General features: G+C 39.5%; 1 protein-coding gene across 8 annotated transcripts in view; it reads right to left on the bottom strand.

The window, feature by feature from the left end:
• Positions 1–23,293, bottom strand: part of EBF1 (EBF transcription factor 1) — a 325,480-nt gene that overhangs the window by 4,358 nt on the left and 297,829 nt on the right. For 4 of the 8 annotated variants that reach the window (XM_030573181.1, XM_030573182.1, XM_030573183.1 and 1 more), the window contains exons 12-16: positions 13,524–13,589; positions 12,699–12,876; positions 10,634–10,813; positions 5,693–5,887; positions 5,248–5,316 (exon numbers count right to left, since the gene is read on the bottom strand). In XM_030573181.1, the coding sequence (XP_030429041.1) occupies positions 5,249–5,316; positions 5,693–5,887; positions 10,634–10,813; positions 12,699–12,876; positions 13,524–13,589 (687 nt within the window). In that variant the 3' untranslated portion in view covers position 5,248. The remainder of the gene's footprint in view (positions 1–5,247; positions 5,317–5,692; positions 5,888–10,633; positions 10,814–12,698; positions 12,877–13,523; positions 13,590–23,293) is intronic. The other 4 variants (XM_030573185.1, XM_030573186.1, XM_030573188.1 and 1 more) reach the window with 1 other exon arrangement.

Genomic DNA, 23,293 nt, shown 5'->3' with positions numbered 1-23,293 from the left:
CAATCCTTAACTCAGTGTTGTTGGGCTCAGCATCATGACATCTTATGGGCTCATCAAATCTTTAGGTGCCTTTTCACTACTGGGATAAATTAAGAGTAGAATTTTAGTCTTAATTTAGATTTTCGTCTCTTTTGTTTGTTTAAAGTAGATTGATGATTTTACTGCACTATTCTTTCCAATATAATTTCCTTCTTTTTTCCCTATCAGTACTCCCATTGCAAACTCCCTTCAATTGGAATGGTGCATCATGAGATATAGAATCACAGTCTCTTTTAAACTGGTTTACAGAAAAAAGCTACAGAAAAACAATAGACTTCCTCACAGTTTCACCTCCACCTTTGTCTCTCTTTGTTTACCAGGAACCACACACTACTACAACCTGTACAGAACAAGGGCACATCTAGTGGCTGAATGGTATACTGCAAGCATGCAGTGTGGTAGCCGTGTTGGTTCCAGGACATAGGAGAGTCAAGGTGGGCGAGATAATATCTTTTATTAGACCAACTTCCGTTGGTGAGAGAGACAAGCTTTTGAGCTAACTACAAGTAAACATCATTACAAGGGGTAGTTGCATAGGTTCTTCGTGAATGTTATAACAGGATTACATCTTTGAAATAGTAGTTGTATGGTTATTTGCAAGAGGATATAAAACGCATACTAGACTTCAGGCTAGCTGCACTTCATGGGTGCATGATTTAAAGACCAGAGTTGCCATCTTGGACATCTGGGCAAATGATTTCTTAGGGAAAAACTCAATCCTATGACTGGTTCTAATTCATTGTGCTTTAATTACAGCTGCAATCAATTGATAAGAACCAAGCCAAAGTGAAAGACTTGCAGATTTGGGGGTGGAGAGGGAAATGTTTTCTCCACAAACACCACCATACGTGCAAGAATTACAAGTCTAATCAGTGTGGGGAAAACAGCTCAAGTAAACTGCATTGATTAAATTAAATAAAATGAGAGAAGGGGAGAATTCAAAATACATCCACAGTTGTTGTATGACATCCTAAGAGGTGACATGTTCCAATTGTCCAACTGCATTTCTGTTCTTGGAGAGTCTCACCCAGCAATGTTTTTGCAAAGCATGATTGCACTAGGCATTCTGGTAAGGAGCTGAGTTATATCTGGGGCTCTTTTAAAGAACTTCATTTTTAGGGTCCCCCAAACAAGCAGCTGTAGTTTCACCCACAGTTCATAAAACCAAGGACGATGCTAAAGAAATAACACCAAGTTTGCTCTGCAGTTTGACCTTAGAGAGAGGCAAAGTCGGGGAATAGAGTCAGAGACTAATAAGGCCAGGATTGTTCCCTGTTCTGGTCATGTCCAAAGGCCTCGGTGAGGAAGAAGGGCCCCTTTCTATTCTATGCAGGTTCTTATACTGTGCTCAGCACAGTAGTCTCCGAGCACCTTCCAGTTGTTCATTAAGCAATGTGACTAACATCTGTCACCCTCCAAGAAGCCCCTCCATAGGACTGAAGCTCCGTACTCAGGGAGGGGCATGCTTAGGCCAGGTAGACCTGCATTCTCCTCCCACCAGCCCTGTGGGGGGCAATCATACTAAAGTTAAAATTGGTGGAGTTGAGATATACAGTATCTATGTTAGGGTGACCAGATGTTAAGGGGAAAATATTGGGATCGCCACAGAGTACGGTCGGGACACCATTTGTCCTGATATTTTGTCTCCTGGTCGTCGTCGGCAATTTGGCAGAGAGCCCTTCAGTCGCGGACTGTCTTTGGCGGTATTTTGGCGGTAGATAGTAAACTGCGATGCCAAAGACAGAATTGCCGACGACGACCAGGAGACAAAATGGTGTCCCGACCGTACTCTGGTTGGGACGTGGGACAAATGCCTCAAAATCGTGACAGTTCCAATTTTATTGGGACATCTGGTCACCCTAATCTATGTGGATCTGTGGGTTTGGGGACTGAACTCCCCAACATCATTCCTTCTGTGGGGCTGGGGAAAACCTGCCCCACCCATGGAACATGTTCACAACTTGGTATGGGGAACTTCATGGAGTTTCCAGCCCTCTATATGGGGACAAGTTGGGCCTAAAAATCATGGATGGAAAAGATGCTATAAAGTTTTCTCAGGCCTCATCAGACAAGGTCCCATCTTCCCCTCCTTCTGGCATAGGGAGCCATGGAAAGACCATCCTGCCACCATGCAGGAGAGGGAGATGAAGGATCTATCCAGCAGCCATCTCCACCAGGAAGCCTCTTGTGGATTCTCTGACATTTTTTGGGTCTGAGGAAACGGAAACTCTAGGGAATTCCAGTCCCCTCCGACCCAGGTAGGTGATAACAGGGCCCCAGTTAAGGGTGAGATTGTGATTCACCCTATGTGCACATGTGGGGGATTAGCATGGGCCACTGGACGGGAACTTAGAAGACCTATGTTCTACGGGTCAGTGACTTTGGGCAAGTCAGTTTTCCAATCTGTATAAATGGGGACAATGATATTTACCACCTTTGTGAAGCACTTCGGGATCTATGGATGAAAGTCCTGAAAGAAGAGCACGTTGGTGGGAATTGGGAGGAGGGGTGGGGGTTGTAAGGCCCTCTTGGCTCAGCTAAGTACAGGGGTGAGAGCAGCCTCAGTGGAAGCTGCTACGCTTCTTCCTATGTGGGTGGGGGGATGTTGAGGGAAGAGGAGGGAGTGAGTGGTGTCTTGACTCTGTCGCCCCCCCCCCCAACTCTAGCCAGCACAGCTGAGCTGTTGCTGAAGGGTAAGTAATCTGTGCCAGGTGAAGGTCTAATGCAGGTTACGGTGTCCTCAGGAGCAAGGGGGGAACCCAGAGACAAAATCACATCTCTCTGAGTCTGGTCTCCTCCTGGGGCAGTACCACTATGTGCAGCCCCATAGTGCGGACTTGTGGGAATGCCACAACTGAGCCTTACGCAAATAATGACAACTCCTCACTCTAGGACTGTCAAATTTCCCCATAGATTAATGCAAGAGATGCACCTGGTGCCAGTGGAAGTGAAATGATACAAAAGTATATCATGTAAGTAGGTTTTCAAGGAATCACTATTATTATTCTTATTGAGGAGCTCTGATATTCTGAATTAAATTACAAGTCAAATAGAGAAAACGACATCTTTTCTGCCTAAAAGCCTTGGCATTTCCATTCTGCCAGGTCCTCATTTAGATCATGCTACTTTTGTTCCTTAAGTGCTGCATCTACAGGGCCATGTAAATTCTCTCAACTGCAGCATGCCATCAATTCTGAAAAGAGGAGAGATCAGAGGGAAATGCTGTAGATATGAGATCAGACCTCCTCTAAAAGGAGAGAGAGGAACAGCCCCTATACATGGGCATTATTTCTGCCCATCCCATGCTCATTTGTATCTGTTGTTAGCAAATTACAGAAATAATGTATTTTGAGTTTTACAAAATTGCTCCGCAAAGAGAACAACAGATCAGCATGGCTGCAGTTCTAGTGACTTCTGCTACATAAGCAAAGCTTGATTGCTTTCTGGTGTAACCAGATGCCCAAGAGTGAAGACAGCCTCCTTATACATGGCTGTTTATTTAAGCAATAAGACACAACAGGCAGTGCATTTCTGAGTGATTACTACATGCCTCGGGTGGTGTCATAAGGCACAGGGCTAAAGGCCGTGTGTCTAACTCACCAAGAAGTTCAGTGGTGCCCTAGAAATGAACCGTTTCTCTTGGTGTTTTATTCCTATTATGAAACTGAATTGCTAAATACAAATTAGGGGAAATACTTCGATCGGTGTGTTTTCTGGACGTGACATAATGAGGCAGCAATCAGCATTCCCCAACTGCGACCAGTGCTCTAAGTTCATTCCATAATTGCTTTTCATAATACAGAAGGTGAAATCTGGAATTCTGTGTGAGACGAAGTGAAAAACAATGATTTTAAAAAAACCTCCTGCTGCTCACTCTCTTTCCCCACTCCAAAGCAAGCGGGGGAGGAACAGAAGAAACACAAACATTCTCAAAAGCCCATGTGAGCCAACTATCGGTTTCCAATTTTTATTCACAAGGCTAAATAATTGTAATTGATGCTGTTGCAAATAAATGTTGCTCAAATCTGCAGGTCACTGGCAGTGACGGATTTTTAAAAAGAGCACATTTTCTGTGAGCCAAGGTTTAGCTGTCGATTGAAAACCTGATTGTTTTGTTTCTAACGTGTTAAATGAGGGGCTTGACTGACACCTCAAAAAAACTACTAATTCATATGTTCTAGCCTTAGAACTACTTATTTCGGCATAAGGATTTATACCCCCAATTTATCAGTCTAAAGTACGCTGAATGCAACGCTTATCTTTAGGCATGATAGATGCCAGATTTTATGAATGAATTCTTCCCACTCTACATGCATATAGATTTTATTTTGTGAATCATGCCATCTCAGCTCTGACTGCGAGGCAAGCGTTTCTCCCCTCTGGAATGACAGAAGCTGTGGCATGGCACGCAGATACTTTAGGACATTACACACATTTTGAATAGATCATTCCAAAACAAGTCCTAAGTGAAATGGGTTTAGTGACTAAAGGGTTTATTCTCCACTCAGTACTCTTTATTGGACTTGCACAGGCATGTGGAAAGGAAAATGCCCAAACCTGAAATCTAAAGTACAGCATGCATCACAAAACCTTTCCACCTCTGGCATAATCTGAGCCAGTTGGCTGCATCTGCGTATGAAACCTTCTCGATCTGAGTGAGCAGGAACACATACACTTCTCAGCATGCTAACGTGGCATACAGTAATTATAAGGGAGGGTTCGGCACCACATTGTACAGTACGTCGCAGCAAACAATGAAATGGGCAGTTTGGTTTCCTGCAGCATCCCCAGTGCTGACTGGAGTTTAATCTCCTGTTCCCGCTGTGTGCATGAACACGATTACGTACTTAGGTAACCATATTCGTATACTTTTGAATTAGAGAACTAGGGATATAGAAAAGAAGAAGCTCCTGTATTACCAACAGCCGAAGAGGCTTTCAAAGGGACACTGCATCATTTAGGAGATTAATTGGCTTACATGCAGTCCATTAATCACAAGGAGCAGTTTGTCCCGTTATGCAATAAACTGGGAAATGCGGCTTTTAGGTAGGAATGCGCCTTGTATTTATTAAAGGCAAACATATGCACCAAGCTTTGCAGCTGTGTATGTGCTGTGACGCTCTACAGCTCTCGCGGAGTCGGAAGGATTTCTGCATAAGAGTACGATGACAAAGGAAAAAAAAAGGAAGGGAAGATTGAGTGACGTACTTCAGGAGAAGGCCAGCCCCTGGAGAGACCCTGCAGTGGAGTACTTGCTAGAGTCCACAAAAGACTGGTCTGATAATGGACGACAACAGGGAATAAGAGAGGAAAGAAAGAAAAAGGATGGTATTAGTAAGCGGAAATAGTTCTCGTCTTTATCAAAACACTAGATGGGTGCTTTTAAAGCCATAGCATCTAAATTCACTAGGATTAGTAGAGTTAAAGAAAGGGCATGTTCCCAGTCACCTGCTAGGCACAGGGGGATGGGGATAGATTCCAGTTATTCTTTATAGGAGTAAACTATAGGCCAGAGACCACGACAGCCCCATCAAGCTCCATCCCCTCTGCCAACATCTAATTAAACGCCTAATTACATGCTGTGCGTAATGTAGCGCTGCAACCTTGCAATTTCAAGAGGAGCAATCTTCCTCCCCGTGCTGATCTCACCTACCTTGCAGGCTATTGCCATTGGTGCTGGTGCAAGCGGGAGGTGGGGAAGTTTGCGGTCTCACGACAGGGGCAAACGCACTCTTCTGTTTCACCGCTGAGACCATGTTGGCTGGTGAGAAGGAGAAAATCCCAGAGGAACTGCTACAGTTTGATGGGAGGCTAGTGGAGGAGGCCATTGTTGGACTTGATGGCACGACTAGAGGAAAAAAACCCAAAACCAAGCATTTCTTACACTGTGAATTCACAAGCAGACACTGGGAAGAAAAGATTTCTGATTCCAGGATGCACGGGTCCTGATTTCAAAAGGCCCTGAGACCATCCACATCTCTCCTTGACTTCAGTTAGAGTCCCACGTGCTCAGCACTTCTGAAAATCTGGCACATAGTATGTGGCGATCACCACTGTAAATCTCGCAGGCCTTACTGCCTAGTACTTGATCATGAATCTTAGCAGGCAGCAGGTTTAAAACAATAGAAAGTATTTCTTCACACAATGCACTATCAACCTGTGGAACTCTTTGCCAGAGGATTTTGTGAATGCCAAGACTATAACACAGTTCAAAAAAGAACTAGATAAGTTCATGGAGGATAGGTCCATCAATGGCTATTAGCCAGGATGGATAGGGAGGGTATCCCTAGCCTCTGTTTGCCAGAAGCTGGGAATGGGCGACAGGGGATGGATCACTTGATGATTACCTGTTCTGTTCATTCCCTCTGGGGCACCTAGCACTGGCCACTGTCGGAAGACAGGACACTGGGCTAGATGGACCTTTGGTCTGACCCAGTGTGGCCATTCTTATGTTCTTAATCATCATTCTTGTTGGTGTGATAGACTCTTCCTTTTCATCCAGCACATTAGTTTATTATTATTTTTAATCTACTTTAGCTATGATTGGGACAAATCTTTAGGACTTCCTTAACATGGCAGATGATGCCAGTTCAATCACTGAAGGGACAGTACAGTATTTTAGATGGAAACTTGGAGCTACGTCTTATTTGGAAAGTTCAGGCCTTTCAACTGGACTGAGATACCTGCATTGAAGGCAGCCCATCTTTGCAGCTAAAGGGGTCTGGAAAGATCTGCAGTGTTTCATAAAACCTGCAGAAGATCACAGCTTGTGGTACCCAGCCAACCTATTTGACAAGAGTCAGCTGCACAGCACCAGTGGCTGGGATTTTTCTGTTATTCCCATTGGATGGGTTGGGGGTGAAAAAGTGCTATTAAGAGGTTGGAGAGTTACACGAGTCTCCTGACTTGTGATTTGTTTTCTGGGTCAGGAGGGGTCACGGTAGAAGTGACTTTCGGCAGATTCTAAAAGTTAATTGAGCTATAGGCAGCATGGAGGCTGCTGAAACCGCAAGATGGCTGCTGTCATAGCTTCATCTATTTATGTTTACTCTTTTTGATTCTTGGAACTAGAACATAAAAACATAACAGCTTCCATATTGGGTCAGACCCATGGTCCATCTTACCTAGTATCCTGTCTCCAACAGCATCCTCTGCCAAAGCTTCAGGGTAGTGTGCAGAACAGGGCAATTATGGAGTGATCCACACCGTCTTCTACTTCTGGCAGTCAGATGTTTAGGGTTGTCCCGAGTATGGGGTTGTGTCCCCGACCATCTTGGCTAACAGCCAGTGATGGACCTGTCCTCCATGAACTTCTCCAGTACTTTTTTGAATCCATGTATACTTTTGGCCACCACAACATCCCAAGGCGATGATTGCCTCAGGTAAGTTGCGTGAAAAAGCACTTTGTATTAAACCTGCTGCCTATTAATTTCTATCAGGTGACCCCAGAGTTTTCTGGGAAAGGGTAAGTAGCACTTTTCTATTCACTTTTTCCACACCACTCATGATTTTTACGAACTTCTAGCATATCGCTCTGTAGACGTCTCTCTTCTGAGCTGATAGGTCCTAATCTTTTTAATCTCTTGTAGGGAAGCAGTTCCAAACCCTTGATCATCTTTGTTGTCATTCTCTGAACCTTTTCCAGTCCCACTCTATCCTATGTAAGATGTGGTAGTAATTGCATAATGCAATTTTCTCATTGTGGGCATCACCCCTGTAAATCCTGCTTCCCAAGTGTACCTTTGCCATCTCGATAAGTGAATTCCACCTAGCCTATCTCAAGATGACCTGTGGGTCCTGTGATGATGCATTCTCATTTATAAATGCCAAAATCAGGCTGTTCTCTAGCTTCAAAGTGTCAATCAGCTTTGGGAAGCCGCCTTCTTGTCTGGACCCCATTGGACTTCTCTGAGGGCCATCATCAGAGTACACAGCATCACAAACATTTATTCATATTTTTCATCTGGCCAATGGGTGGGTGGGTTAGGGTGGCACGGTGAGAGGACAGGATGGTATAAGGGGAAGGGTTGGATTAACAAATCATATGTTGGGTGATATTTAGGATACTGAAAACAGGGACTTACTTTTATGACAGCCAAGTCAAGAAAACCTCCTGGTGGATCTGTGACCACAGTCTGGAGATCGAGAATGCTACATTTTCATTCAGAGCCATGGGCCAGATGCTCAACTGGTGTAAATCAGTGTAGCTCGATTGTCTTCAAGTGAGCTACTCTGATATATATCAGCTCAACATTTTGCCCCACTTATGGGAGTAAATAGATGTCTTCAAGTTTTATGAACAGGTTTAGAATATTTTTAAATGAAGGCAACTTATTCAGATGTGTCTGATTTTTAAACACCCACTGTTTACATTGCAAAGTTGACACAAAGGAGGTTTGATTTTTAAATGGCTGAGTACTTGGAATCCTGTTGGTTTACTGTATAATGCAATTAATGTCTTTGGGTCATGGATTTATCATGTAGGGAGTTTGTTTTCATAAAAATACATCCAAACAATTCCAGTTAATACAGTATTATTGGACTCCAGCCTTGAACCAAAACAGAAAGGGACCTATTACCAGTGGGATTCCTTATTCTTATTGTTCATCTGGTTTAGAAACTATTTATGAACATGAGTGGTTTATGAATAATTAAATATTATAGGAAGAAAATTCAAATCAACTGGGTTTTGGATTATTATTTTATTTGCATTCATGCAGATAAAAATCATCCCATCTGAGTCACTGTATGAGAATCGGATATCATATTTGTGAAACACTGAGGAAATCAATTAATGGAAATTAAATGTTCAAAGTTTTACAGTCTGACAGATACAATCTAGTCTGAAGTCACTTGGTGTCTGCAAGCACTTGTTAAGGAAGAACAATCAAAGCACCTAAATTGAATTGCTACTATCCAGCAATTAGTTTATTGATTTAATTAAGCATGCCACCTTTTAATTTTCAGGTCGTGATTGAAACATTTTCTGATTGAATGGATTAGATATTAACAGAATGATACATCTACCACAACCCCTCCAAAAATAAAAACAGAATAAAGCAAACAATCAGGACTGAGAAGTGAAGTCTTACTCCAAAGATGGCTTCATTCGTAAATATGAAATAATAAATTGCAGGAGTATTTTTAATGGGTTACAGGCATCTGTTTCCAAAAAAAGATGCCTTTTTAATCATGTTGCATTCTGAATTCAGAGCGCACAGGTTCTATTATAGGAAATCCAGGTTAACAAGTAAGAAAATTTATAACATTAAAGATTCCATTGTTATCAGAGCAATGAAGTAATACTGATCGGGGATTCCCCGGTTACAAAGTGCTAGGTTTGTAGGAGCACATTTTTTTCTAAATATTGGGAAGCTAAGAAGCCAAGGTCAATATTTTCAAATTGAATTATTAGTTCCTTTTCAAATCTGGAATCGCTGCATGCACTGCAATATAATTAACTGTCATTCTGAATGTCAGATAACTTTAGAATTATACATGCTGATATATTTAGTATCCCACATGTACAGAACATGTTAGAGTCTGACCCTACAAAATCTCACTTGCATGACTAGTCCTTACCGACCTGTTCTTTCACTGAGTTTGCACCGATGCCAGCGGAACTGCTCACAGAGTAAGCTACTACCCAATGTGTGTAAGGGTGGGTGAACTGGGCAGCCCCCATTAGTTTCTACTACTCATATACATATGGTTTTGCAGGATAAGCCCCCAATCCTGTCTTACGCATACGAGTAGTTACATTTACGAAATCGCTTACACTTGCCAACATGCTGAATCTTACACACTTGAGTAGCTCTTTTGAAGTCAATGAGCATAAAGTCAGTCCTGTGCATAAATGTTTGCAGGGTTGGAACCTCAGACTGTAAGCTCGTTAGAGCATGGAACATGCGCTTTTCAATGTTTTGTATCTCTGTGGCACTCTAGAAATGCTTAACAAAAATAAGCTAAATTCTGAGACTCTTGCTCAAATTTTACTCAGTCTCAAGTGAAGTCAATATAGGACTGAGCAACAACAAAAACAGTGAATTACGGCCTCAAGATGAGGCCCAACAGCAATTAATAATTGCCAAGAGGGGTGTTCGCATACTATTTACACAGATAAATACCAACCCTTGCCAAAGTTACCCTATCTTTTCTGACTTTGATACCTTACTGTTGGAACAAATTAGGTTTCACTTAGCAAATAGTCTCAAACTCCCTTATCCTCAAATAACAAGCTCAGTGTTGAGGCTACAAGTTTTGACAAAATCCAGCAGACATGAAGTCATTTACGTGATCTCCATTTTTCTAGAATTAGCAGCGTTTAAGGGGGTGTGTTGTTATTTACGGATGCAAAGAAAGTTTTGAAACTCTCAGTCATGAGAGAGATTATTCTTTTTCAACCCTGCACATTCTCCCAAATAATAATAATAATAAAGTAGAGCAGTGCACTCATGGCAACACTAAAAAGTGCTTCAAAAGGCCAGTGACTTAGGGAGACCAGAATAGCAACTAACTATTGCATAGCGCAGAAGAGTCACCATTTCATTCTAATGAAAAAGTGCAAAATGCAGAAGTGTCATATGATACTCACTGGCATAGGGAGAATTGGCAGCAGATCCATTGAGGAAGGTTGGAGAACCACCTAAATTTGACATTCCAGCATTCCCATAGCCATTCATGCTTGTTGTGACGGAGTTGTAGTTTGTCTGCTGAGGGGTGGTGCTTGGCACATACCCATGAGGTGACACACTGCTTGAGTTGCGAGTAAAACCTTTTTTTGGAGAGGGGAAAAGGTTAAAGAGAAGTATTTCTAAACATCACCCTCCCCACTCTGTTCCCAAAATCTGCGAAACTAAGACAAATAATGCAAATTACACTAAAATACATCAGGTTTATTCTTCAGGGGTTGTTGGTAGGAGATCAGAGATGGACATAAGAACAAATGGATATAAACTGGCCATTAGGAAGTTTAGACTTGAAATTAGACGAAGGTTTCTAACCATCAGAGGAGTGAAGTTCTGGAACAGCCTCCCAAGGGGTCAAAAGACATATCTGGCTTCAAGACTAACTTGATAAGTTTATGGAGGGGACGGTATGACGGGATAGCCTAATTTTGGCAATTAATTGATCTTTGATTATTAGCAGGTAAATATGCCCAATGGTCTGTGATGGGATGTTAGAGCGGGTGGGATCTGAGTTACTACAGAGAATTCTTTCCTGGGTGCTGGCTGGTGAGTCTTGCCCACATGCTCTGGATTTAGCTGATCGCCATATTTGGGGTCAGGAAGAAATTTTCCTCCAGGGCAGATTGGCAGTGGCCTGGATTTTTTTTTGTCTTCCTCTGCAGCATGGGGCAAGTGTCACTTGCTGGAGGATTCTCTGCACCTTGAAGTCTTTAAACCACGATTTGAGGACTTCAATAGCTCAGACATTGGTTAGGAGTTTGTTACAGGAGTGGGTGGGTGAGATTTTGTGGCCTGTGTTGTGCAGGAGGTCAGACAAGATTATCATAATAGTCCCTTCTGACCTTAAAGTCTATGATTCTGTGGAGTTGGTGTATACATTTGGCCACAATTTTCAAAAGTGAGCAACAATTTTGAGTGCTCAATTTGACACAAGTTAAAAGGACTAATTTTCTGAATGTTCTGGGTGCCCTTCAAAACCGCAAACCACTTTAAAGTGTCCCTTTAAAGTATCTGTAGCCACTTTTAAATGTAGGGCGTAAGACCTAGATAAATGAATTCTCCAAAGTTCTAAGATATCTGAATTTGTGGTAGAGATAGAAACTAGCTGCAAAGTTTAAATCCAGATCCAGCTCCGAATTTCCACAGAATTGTGGGCAACAGGGTTGGGGAAATCATGTCGGGATATAGGATTAGTTTTCAGACCCAACTATATTAGAATATACAAAATACATTTCCACTTCTGAGAGATAAAACCCAAATGTTGCTGCTTGTCCCAGGGTGCCTTGGTAGAAAGTATGTTACGTTCTAAAGTTATACATATATATTCATGTAATGTAAACTGGTCTTTCAACCTTCCAGGAGAACACCCCCTTTTACTGGTGTTACCACCAAAATATATTCCAAACTTCATATTGGGAGAGCTGGTCAAAAAGCGGGAGAGGAAACTGTGAAAGTATTTGCATAAATACTTTTTTGAATCTGACAAAATGTGAGAATGTTTTTAAATTAAAAAACAATTATCTTCGCTCTACAGCCAATTGAAAGAGGGGGAGGGGGAGAGGGAACTGTCCAGAAAATGTCTTAAAAAAAATCAGGCAAGATATTTTAAAGTTTCAAAATTTGATCAAAATTTTAAAAATAGTCCCCAAAGTGGGTCTTACATAATGCAAATACTGAACGGACACTCTTGCATTGTAAGGAAACACTTTTTAAGGCCCCAATTCAAGAAACCATCCCTTGTCAGGAAAGCATTGCATAAGTGCTTTCCAGAGCTGGGGGCAAAGTCATTAAGCAATCTATTATTCCTTGACAAAATCATGCATGGAATATGCAAGAGAATCATTCACTAGGCATGCTCCTTGCCTAGCGTAGAATAACCAGTTCTTGATTGACCTACATCCTTAGTGCCTGATGCTCTGACATTTGTCAGCATAGGGTGCATACAAAGAAGAAGCTATTTCTTTCTCTGACCCTGATTGGTGGCCTGTGAGGCTTCCGAGACGTTGACTGCTAGTTGACCACTAAAGGAATTCACTCCCATCATCCCTGCATGGACCGATGTGTTAGCAAGTGCTGGGAGCTGGTTGTGATTGCGGGGAACACTGTAGAGAGCTTCTGCAATATCTGCTGCTCTTTTCAGAATTATTTCCTGGAGAGGGGAAAGGAACAAATAAAAAGGATTGTCAAATTATCTTCCAACAAATGCAAGGAGATGTGTTCTGTTAAATGTACTAGATAATGGATGGCTCAAAGGCTCAGATTGGGTGGTTTGTTTCTAAATCAGTGGACTGACTCCACCCAGACAGTTAATGACCGTACATTATTAACGTCTGATGATAAATACTGACCTCTGTGGGAAAGGAGTTGGAAGTCTCAGGCCAGGTCCACATCCCAGTGGGCAAAGACAATTGGCACATCAAAAAAACAATGGCACCCTGATTGTTAGAGGCCAAAGATTGAATAGGGATAGAGCCTAAACTACTCACTCATTTCTCAGGGGCAAGGCACCGCAGATCACAGTGGCAGGGCAAGAATCTTACAATGTTGCTGCCCAAATTATATGTTTTCTGGCAACCTGGCATAAAACTCTTCATGGCTGGGAAGCCAACTATTTACATGAGCAATAAATTCACACATTTCATTCCCCAGCCCAAAACACCCAACCAGCCAAAATGTTATGTTTTCTCATACATTTGTCCTCCTTTCACTCTGTAATAACATGCTTATAACCTTAGCCATCACTCCCGGACTAAAGCTCATTGAGGTTTTAGAGTTGCTCCAGTAGAATACATTTACCTGGTTATTATGTGGCATACCATAGAGCGCTTCCACTAAATCAGCAGCCCTCTTCAGTATCACTTCCTGTCAATATAAAAACAGACGTGCTCCTTTGAATTCAATAAACACAATGTAGGAAAAGCAGCTAGTTAGAATCTTTTTATATTGTTGTATTGGTTGCGTTATTTTTTCCAACCAGGTAGTCTTTGCAAGCAACAACTCTCAGCAAACATTGAATAGTGTTAAATCACTAGTTCATCCTATTCACACACATGCTTAATCAAGTCAAAAGGGTGAGAGTCATTGATGCTGCAAAATAAAATACATCACTCAATTGTCTCTGCCATCTGCACTATAAACCACTCATAGATTTATTGCAGAATACAATCCTGAGGTCATTTACTAGATTACTGCAATCAATGTCATTCAGAGCATGTTATGCATCCCTTAGATGTGTTTATTTCACTCTTAATTGCGTATCACAGGAATTGTGACCTTATCAGACAGGCCACAGTCAAAGGACATCCAATCAGTCCTGTGCTACTGATAATGTAACATTCAGCTTCTATGGTTTTGATGTTATGGGCCACAGTCATGATCACATATGTGCAAGGGCTGCACAACAATATTATGGAGAGACAAAGCAGGGCTGAGAAGGGACTGCTGGCAGAATTCCCTACATGGAAGCATAATTTAAAACAATCTAGGAACTGGTTCTGAATTTTGGGTATAACTCTACCTTTAATTTCCTTGTTTGTCACTTTCTCCATCTGCTCCTTTGTTTATTGTTGTTGTGGTTCTCTATGATATGTTTTAGGAAGAACTCTTCTTTCCTCCTCTCTCAAACTCTGTTGCTTCTTTAGTATTTTCTACTGACATCTGGGTAATACCATGTCTCCTTTGTTTATATTTTTAAGCATGCAAGAAGTCAGGCTAACAAGCCCGAAATGAAAATTTTTAACTGCATCTGCAAAATTTAGACCAAAGGAAATCTTCCTCTGTATGATGTCAGAATATCCAGCAGATCTCTATTGGTCTGAAAAAAACCTACCCACACTCACACTCTTAAATACAAATGATGTTTCTGCTTTTCCCCATAGCTGAGTGTTTATCGAATATAGAAACACGAAGCTGCATCCAAATATATATTTCTGCAGGAGGTTTACAAATATAGATGCAGCACCAATTCTTAGGGTTTTTTAATACTTCTGTGTAAAGTTAAAAAAGTTTAACTTAAAATATTTTACACAATAGCTATATTTTATACCAAAAAGGAGCAGTAATGTAGCATATATTGTACACTGTGATCAGAAAATAGATATAATTGCATTCATTTTGCTGTCACCATAACCTCTTCAGAAATCCTCGAACAACTCTTCAAATGACAAGCTTTTAGATGCATATTAGCATTTTTTTCAATTTTAAATTCTCTATAATATAAGATAAAACAGTTGTCATACTGCAGTAACTACATATGACATATATAATGTCCTAAATTCAAATATGAGATGGAGGTTTTTTGAACTCCCGGTAAACATTTAGGCTTGCCTTAAGTTGCTATACATCCCCTTTCCAAAGCACACATTTCAATTATTTTTCATACATGAAGCGAAGTGCATTATATAATTGATGGATTTTGAATCAAGACATTTGAAATAGTTTTCTAACACTTAGGCAGCTACAACCTTTGTCCTGTTTGTGTTGTTTGGCCGTGGGAATTAGAAATTTACTAGTATACAGAGAGAGTTTTAACAAAGCCACTAAAAAATTGACCACTCTTATCTGCCTTGCATTAAAGATTCAAACAAAAGATCTTCTTGTCGAATTTTGTGTTTTCCTAATTTAAAAAGCAGGAAGCAATATAGAGTCTTCAAACTGTTTGGGTAATGTCTGTAGCCTAATATGTCACTATGCCAAATTATTAAAAATTAGTCAATCTCCCCACAACCCATCTTGATCATCTATGTAATGCTGAGCTAAAAATACTTTGGACCGAGTCTGAGCAAAGATTGGGGGGCAGGGGAGGAAGGCCAGTGCAAAGCTCAAAACATGAGATCTTATTGCAACATCATGTAATGTCAAATGTGTTTCCACTATTAAGGAATTGGAAGTTATTTGATGCCACATCATACTGCATGTAAAAAAAATTAATTTTCATCATGACTTATTGAAGTACATTTGACAAGTGGCACTGAACATTTCCAGCTCGTCCCAGGTTATTTTTATAGCATCTCCAGAGTCTGTAAATGTGAGCTTCATGCTTTTTTTAACAACGTTTTCACACAATAAAAGCCTTTCCTTGTATCTGACATTTTCAGATTACACAAGGCAGATGTTACACAAAAGCTCCTTTGTCAGGTAGGTCTCTTCTACTCCAGAACTGACCATAGCTCCTATACATACAAATTCATCTTCAATGCTACTATATATATTTTTAAGATATTAACTTGTTTTTGTTTTATGCCATTGAAAACTATTTCAGATCTGCTTAAATTACCCGTGGTGCTAAAGTGATTATTTCAAATACAGAGGAGCCCCAAAAATCCTCCATAAGTTAAAATAACAGACCTTGCAATGTGCTTGGATTGCAGTGACCAGAAAATTGTTCTCACCTCCATGTCATTATGCTCACAGTGAACCAGCCCCCGAGCATGTTTGTGTTCAGGATCTAATATATTGCCTTTCAATCAGAGCTGAGAGCCACTGAACACATAGACAGAACATGACGAGCAGGTCAGGAAAGCAATAAAGATTTTACAGAGCTGTCCAAGGTGCTAAATTTACTCAATAATGGGTTTGGCACCATAGTGTTAACCTCTCATTTACTACCAGTTTGAGGGACTAAATTGAAGTAGCTGACTACATTTACCTTGAAATGTATATTTTATGACATTATGTAAGTAGATGGAAAGGGCACTACAGTTTTAACAATTTAAAGACTAAAGCATGTTTAAAATGAAACTTCAATATTTATTGTATGTTGCACTTGAAGTATATAGAATACTAAAATGTATTGATTAAATTTGTAAAAGGTATTATAAAAAGGACAGCTAATATAAAAGATCTATGTCTTTAAAAATCAAGTTGATACTGTATGTTACAACTGCAGTGGTGGTGACAGATGAACTCTTTTTTTTATTGAAAAAAGAGTGAGACTGGCACGCTAGAAAACAAAATCTCATGATAGGGTCAAGAGTTGATGTCCCAGATACTCTTTTGTTCACTGAAATTCTTCTTTGCTCTCATCCTGGGAGCCTAGATTTTCCTGCTGTAAGTGGGCATCGTCTAAAGGGCCTTCTATTTGAATATGCAAGTGAAAATGTTTCTTGACTAAAGCTAATATCTAATTTATGGAGGCCTTTCTAAGGAAAGAGTCACTCTTCTCACTATTCTAAAAGTCTCCCTGCTTTTGGTTTAGAGTAAATGAGTACACAGAAATTAGCCTGTTCCAGGATAAGGATTTTCTTGCCTTTTCTTTGAAAAAAGCATAATTTTGTTGTTCGAAAAATAATAAATGACCAAACTGGGAAAAAAATGACATTAGAGCTGAAGCTCATTGTATTCCAGCATTGCAGGTGGCTATGAATCTAAATTAGACCCAACTTGCCCTTTGGGCCCCCAAATTACAATCTGGTTTCTATTTTAGGGAAAAGTAAACACAGATGAATTATTTTTTAATTTGTGAAACAAAAATGCAATGGGCTGGTTGTGTTTTTGTTTTTAAACAAAACCAAAGGCATTCTCAGCTCTCCTTCTTCTTGAAAATACTGGGGGATGGCACATTTACATATGTGAACAGCAGCAGAGTCTGAGGCCTGGAAGCCCTGTAGTCACATGATCCAACATTACTGAGGGAAGGATTTTATCATCACAGCAGAAGGACTGCGCTTTTGCAACATAGAACGTTAAATTCAAACTAAATCCACTTCTGGCTGAACTTACCTAAAGTGAATACTACAGCACTTGTCCAACTTTATTTGTTCAGCTTGTGATGTGAGTAACTCTCCAATAGGAATTCATCAAGACCATGACACTTTAAACTGAATTATAATCTCATATTAAAAAGTCTAGTGCTTTGTTTGCTATGCCACTTGTCTTCGGAATGAATAATATTTTCCATATATGGTTCACTGGGGTCAAATTTCATCATAATGACCAGTATGTGCCACTGTTAAGGAAGATGTGTTACCATTCTTGATGACCTCTGCTTACAATGTTGCCATTAGTAAAAAGAATTGCGTATCCATCCCAATGTGGATTGTGGGTTTAACTGATGTCAGGGCACTATTGAGTATTTTTAGCATTTAAAAAAAATATTTAATCTAAATAAATCAATTACAGAATGTTTGAGGGACCTGTTAGAGCCACATGAATTTAGTCCAGCAGGAGCTGTCCACTGTACATGATGCTCATCAGCCACATATCGTATTATTTAGTCTACCAAAGGATTTATGTACTTGCAAAAATAAACGCTGTTCTAGCAAATCACAAGGCATTTATCTTATGTGTTGTCTAGATATCATATCACCTTCTAATGCTCTATTAGCATTGTAATACGAGAGAGAGCTCATCCATCTTCGGAGAGGTTACTCATGGATAATGATGTCATTCATACTGCCTCGACTCATCTCTGACCTATTGCTCTGTCTTCTAACTTCCTTATTTCACGGGGACTGACAGCACAAACCCACATGCTGAGCTAAAATGCTGAGTATAAGTTGCCAATTAGCTTCTTCTCTTGAAAAGTCACCTTCTGAAATTTCAGATTAAAATGATAAATATTAAATACTTAATTATTTATTACTATTTTGTGATGGCTGAAGTGGCAGATGCTGCTTACTATGGATACTCTTACAAAAAGACCAGTTTTTAGATTAAAAGAAATATGTATATAGATGTATTATTTCCTCACAACCTACATATGCATTCTAGTTCATAGGGGTGTGTATGTGTGTGTGTGGGCAGAGAGAGAGAGAGAGATGTAGTTATAAAGCATGAGAACTCCTTTCTGTGTAAGGCGCACCAAAGAATAATGATGTTTGGGTAGACAGCCAATAGGACTGCCAGTTAGAACATCACAGTTCCGAATTGCTAGTCCTTTAGCTAGACATTCAGGAGACTCAACGCCATACTACAGCTGCCATCTGTATGGATGTCCATGAACGCAGTGCATCTCAGTGCACATTTCTTTATCTTATTGTTTTCAACATTTGCATGTGAAATTTCCATTCGTACAAGCAATTCAAAACGCAAAGATTTAATCCATTTAAAAAGAGGGGAATGTGCCAATTTAATGGGACTGTAACTATCAAAAACACAACAGTGTAAAATGACAGGACATATCCTCGAGTAGATGTTACAGTCACACAGGAACTAAAACTTGACTGAAGAACAAACAAAATCAGGAATATACACCCATGTTCCATAACTGAGTCTTCCCACTGAAGATAAAAACACAGAATAGCTGCTATAAGGACCAGAGGGCAAATGAGGAAGAAAGTCAACTGGTAGAAATATGTCTGAGACAAAAAGGTACAGCTTAATATCAACTAGAGGATGATTATCCTGATTAGCAGGAAAAGAACATACTGCGAGGAAATAAAGAAGAATACCCTCCATAGAATGTCAGTCTGAAACACTGCTAAGATTAGGAAACAGAACAATTTTTCATATGATAGAGAAAGCTCTAGCCCTGATCTCTAGAAGGTAGGGACTCGATCAACAACTCCATCTCCTTAATTATGCAATCCAATCTTCCACACCATGATTAATTTGCCAAGTGGGAAACCTTAGGTGCCCCTAGTGGGTCACTGGAACACAAGGTAAATGGTGTCCAAATCAAAAATGGGTAAGTCCATGAGTGTTCAACTCAATGGCTCACAGAACACAGCCATCTTCCTGGAAGATAATGCCCAGCTCTCATCAGAATACAGTGGACCTCATTCTATTCTCACTTATATTGCCTGTAAGGGGGTTAGTCCTCATTTACATAGGTGTAGCTGAAAGCATAATTGGACCAAGCATTTCTGAAGTTTAGAATCTTTTTTCAACCTGAAATTCAAAGGATTTGAATAGCTATATTTTAAATTCATTTCATACAATGCATTGCACTTGCCATTCACTGGGTGATGCATGCAGATGTACATTTTCTAAACAATGCAAAATCAACTCTGAACCTCCTTGCTTTGAAAATTTACCCCAAATATTTGCATTGGCATCTAGTATATTTTGAAGTGGATGTTGGTCACTGAGTTTACTGAGGCTTTAAGGTTTGCTTTTCCATATTGCATCTGTAAGATTTCCTGATAGCTCTTAAATCAGCTACTCTCAATGGTAATAACTTTCCTATTCCTTGAAAACAGCTGCAGTTGAGAGTGGCAAAAAAGGGAAAGTGTTGTTACTCTTGCTCTTATCTTGATCATTCTATACACCTGTGTATTTTTGGAAAGTTGTCAAAGTTCCTTTATGGAAGAATAAGAATGTTTTGAATTATTTGGAGGGCATAGACTTATGCAAACATAAAAAGAATTTGATAGGAATGGCATCGTGAGTGTCTGGACATTGTATTGTGAGACATTTGATTAAAAATACAGGGCTAGCACTTTCCCAATCCTTACTTGGAAACAATTTTTATATCCTATTAGAAAGAATTGTGAAAAATACTTGGGGCCAAAGTTTCAAAAAAAGCTTGTAATTTTGCAGGTGTACATAGTAGAATATAGAGAGATGATTAACTTCTTTGTGTGCGTGAAACATCTTCTCACTTGCAAATCAAGTAGGTTGAAATCTCTATTCTATCACTTGCATGCACAACTGTTTGCGGCAAGAGGCCAGGTTCAAATTCCTTTTAAAAAACAGGTCAAATCAGAAGATGGTGACACGGTCCACTTCACTGGATTTAAGTCTATAAAAGAATCTAATCATAATTAGTATTACAAGGCCAGATCCTCAGCTAGTGTCTATCAGTATAGCTATCTGGCATTTAAAGTGTTAATTATATATTAATTGGCTTTTACTTAATTATTTCATCTTCTGAATTTTGTTTTCATTGGTATATTTCTCTTTATATTTGCTGTAGATATAAAAAACCTGTATGATTGACTAGATATTTTCCAGAAACAAGATATAATCTCATATGTGCAATTCATTTAAAATCCCCATAAAACAGTTTTAATGAAAAAACATAACTTAAGAGTGAAGTACTAAGATGAGAGGAATTGTCACATTTTTGGTCCAACAGTGAAGAGTTTTGAGGTTGTAAATCTACCATAAGAACAGTTTCTAGTTAGGTGCTGAAGTACACGTTAGCTTTTAATGGTGGAATGAAAACTGAAAAATATGCAGCAGTGAGGTTTTGACCTACAATGATATTCCACTATGTTCTGCCCAGAGCGAGTGCATAAAAATGTTGAAATAGAGACTGGATGAATGTCGATCACTTTTAGCATTACAGTTAAAACACTGCTAAGTCGTAACCCCTACAAATGAGTATGTTCACTTACATTTTATCATCAGTATAATTGAAAAAAGTCTCTTGAAAGGGGCATTCTCATTACAATGAAGGACCACTTCAGACCCAATTGAAATGAAAAGAAAGAACGTAGATTAGGTGTAGATACCAAGTGGTAATTTCTAGGGAAGCATAAAATGCCAAATGTGTAACAATTATATTTTACAACTATGTGTTCAAAGGACTTAATAGTACTTTATGGCATAAAGAGGCTTTAGCTCAAGGAGAACTACTCCAGTGAAGTGCTTCCTAGCTTGTGCTGTTAAAAGACTTTTTCAACTTTCTTGCTTACTGGCAACAAAAGACTCCCTTCCCCAAGCCCAGTATACGTCCTTAAACATGTCGTGCAGTACCAAGTCAAATGCTTTACAGAAGTCTGCGTCTATTACATCAACACTATTACCTTTATCAACCAAATTTGTAATCTCAGAGTTAGTTTTACAGGATCTTTTTTCCATAAAGCCTTGTTGATCTGCATTAACTACATCACCCTCCTTTAATTCTTTATCAGTCAAGTCTCATATCAGCTGCTCCATTATCTTGACTGGGATTGATGTTAGCCTGACAGTCTTATAATTACCCAGGTCATACCATTTACCCTTTTTAAATATTGGCACAACAGTAGTTTTCGTCCAGACTTCTGCAACTTTCCCAGTGCTCCAAGACTTATTGAAAATTAACATTAAGAGTCCAGTGAACTCCTCAGCCAGCTTTTTAAAACCTTTTGGATGCAAGTTATCTGGACCTGCTGCTTTAAAAATGTCCAACTTTAGTAGCGTCTGTTTAATATCCTCCAGATACTTGTAGAATGGAATGTGTGTTATCACCACCATTCAGTGAGACTATCATCTGTTTTTGCCTAAATACAGAATCGAAATATTTATTGAAGACTTCTACTTTTTCTGCATTATTGATAGTTCTACCATTTCCATCTAGTCATGGACCAATACCACTGTCCAGATTATTTTATTTCAATATGCTTTAAAAACTCCTTCTTATTGTCCTTAACTTTCTCCTTGTATCCCTTGGCTTCCCTTATCAATTTTTTTTTTTTTACAATTCCTAACTTCTGATTCATATTTATTACTATCAACTTCCCTTTTTTCCCCCATTTGTGATATATATGCACACACACATATACACGCACTTGTTTTTTTATAGCTGCGTTCACTTATTCTCTAAACCAGGTTGGTTTTTTTTTTTAACCAGTGTGGCTTTCTTCCTCAATTGTGGCCTTTGGGGCATCTAGTAAGGTGTTCTTAAATAATTCACAATTACCATTCACATTTTTCTGATTAAATTCCTCCTGCCAGCTGATTTCAGTTGGATAAAGTATAGTTCCCTTGACGGCTCTGTGATATGAAAACAGGTATCACATTTCATACCAGACAAGGCTCCATTTTCAGTGGTGAATGAAACAATCACTGTTTTATAGTCGCTCTCAAAGTTGATTGAAAAAATAACAACAAATTTCACAGAAATGTTTTGAAATTTTTACTGCTTTTCAAAAATATATAAAAATAATATATATATATATGTATATATATTTTTCAATTGTCAAAATATTTCAGACAGCTATCAGGCAAGGTGAAAGCCCCAAAAATGTAAAGAAAATTATCCAATAGTGTCAAGATTTTTTTACAACTGAAATGTCAAAAACTTGAAATTTAGAAAAGTTTGACCAGTTCCAGTCTGCAAAGTGCTTGGTGGTCCTTTGGGCTGCAAGTCAAAAAAACAAACAGAATGTTGGGAATCATTATGAAAGAGATAGATAAGACAAAAAAAATCATATTGCCTCTATATAAATCCATGGTATGCCCACATCTTAAATACTGCATGCAGATGTGATTGCCCCATCTCAGAAAAGATATATTGGAATTGGACAAGGTTCAGGAAAATGATTAGGGGAATGGAACGGCTTCCATATGAGGAGAGAGAAATAAGACAGACTTTTCAACTTGGAAAAAAGATAATTAAGGGGCAATGCGATAGAGGGCTAGAAAATCATGACTGGTGTGGAGAAAGTTAATAAGGAAGTGTTATTTACTCCTGCTCATAACACAAGACCTAGGGGTCACCAAATGAAATTAATAGGCAGTAGGTTTAAAACAAACAAAAGGAACTATTTCTTCACACAACAGACATTCAGCCTGTCAAACTCTTTGGCAGAGGATGTTGTGAAGATCAAGACTATAACAGGGTTCAAAAAAACCAAACAAAAACTAGATAAATTCATGAAGGATAGGTCCATCAATGGGGTGGCATAGCTTTATAAAAC

Source organism: Gopherus evgoodei, chromosome 8 (assembly GCF_007399415.2).
Source record: "Gopherus evgoodei ecotype Sinaloan lineage chromosome 8, rGopEvg1_v1.p, whole genome shotgun sequence".
NCBI lineage: Eukaryota > Metazoa > Chordata > Testudines > Testudinidae > Gopherus > Gopherus evgoodei.
The sequence above is the reverse complement of the archived record's forward strand: the minus strand, read 5'-3'. Positions and strand labels throughout refer to the sequence as shown.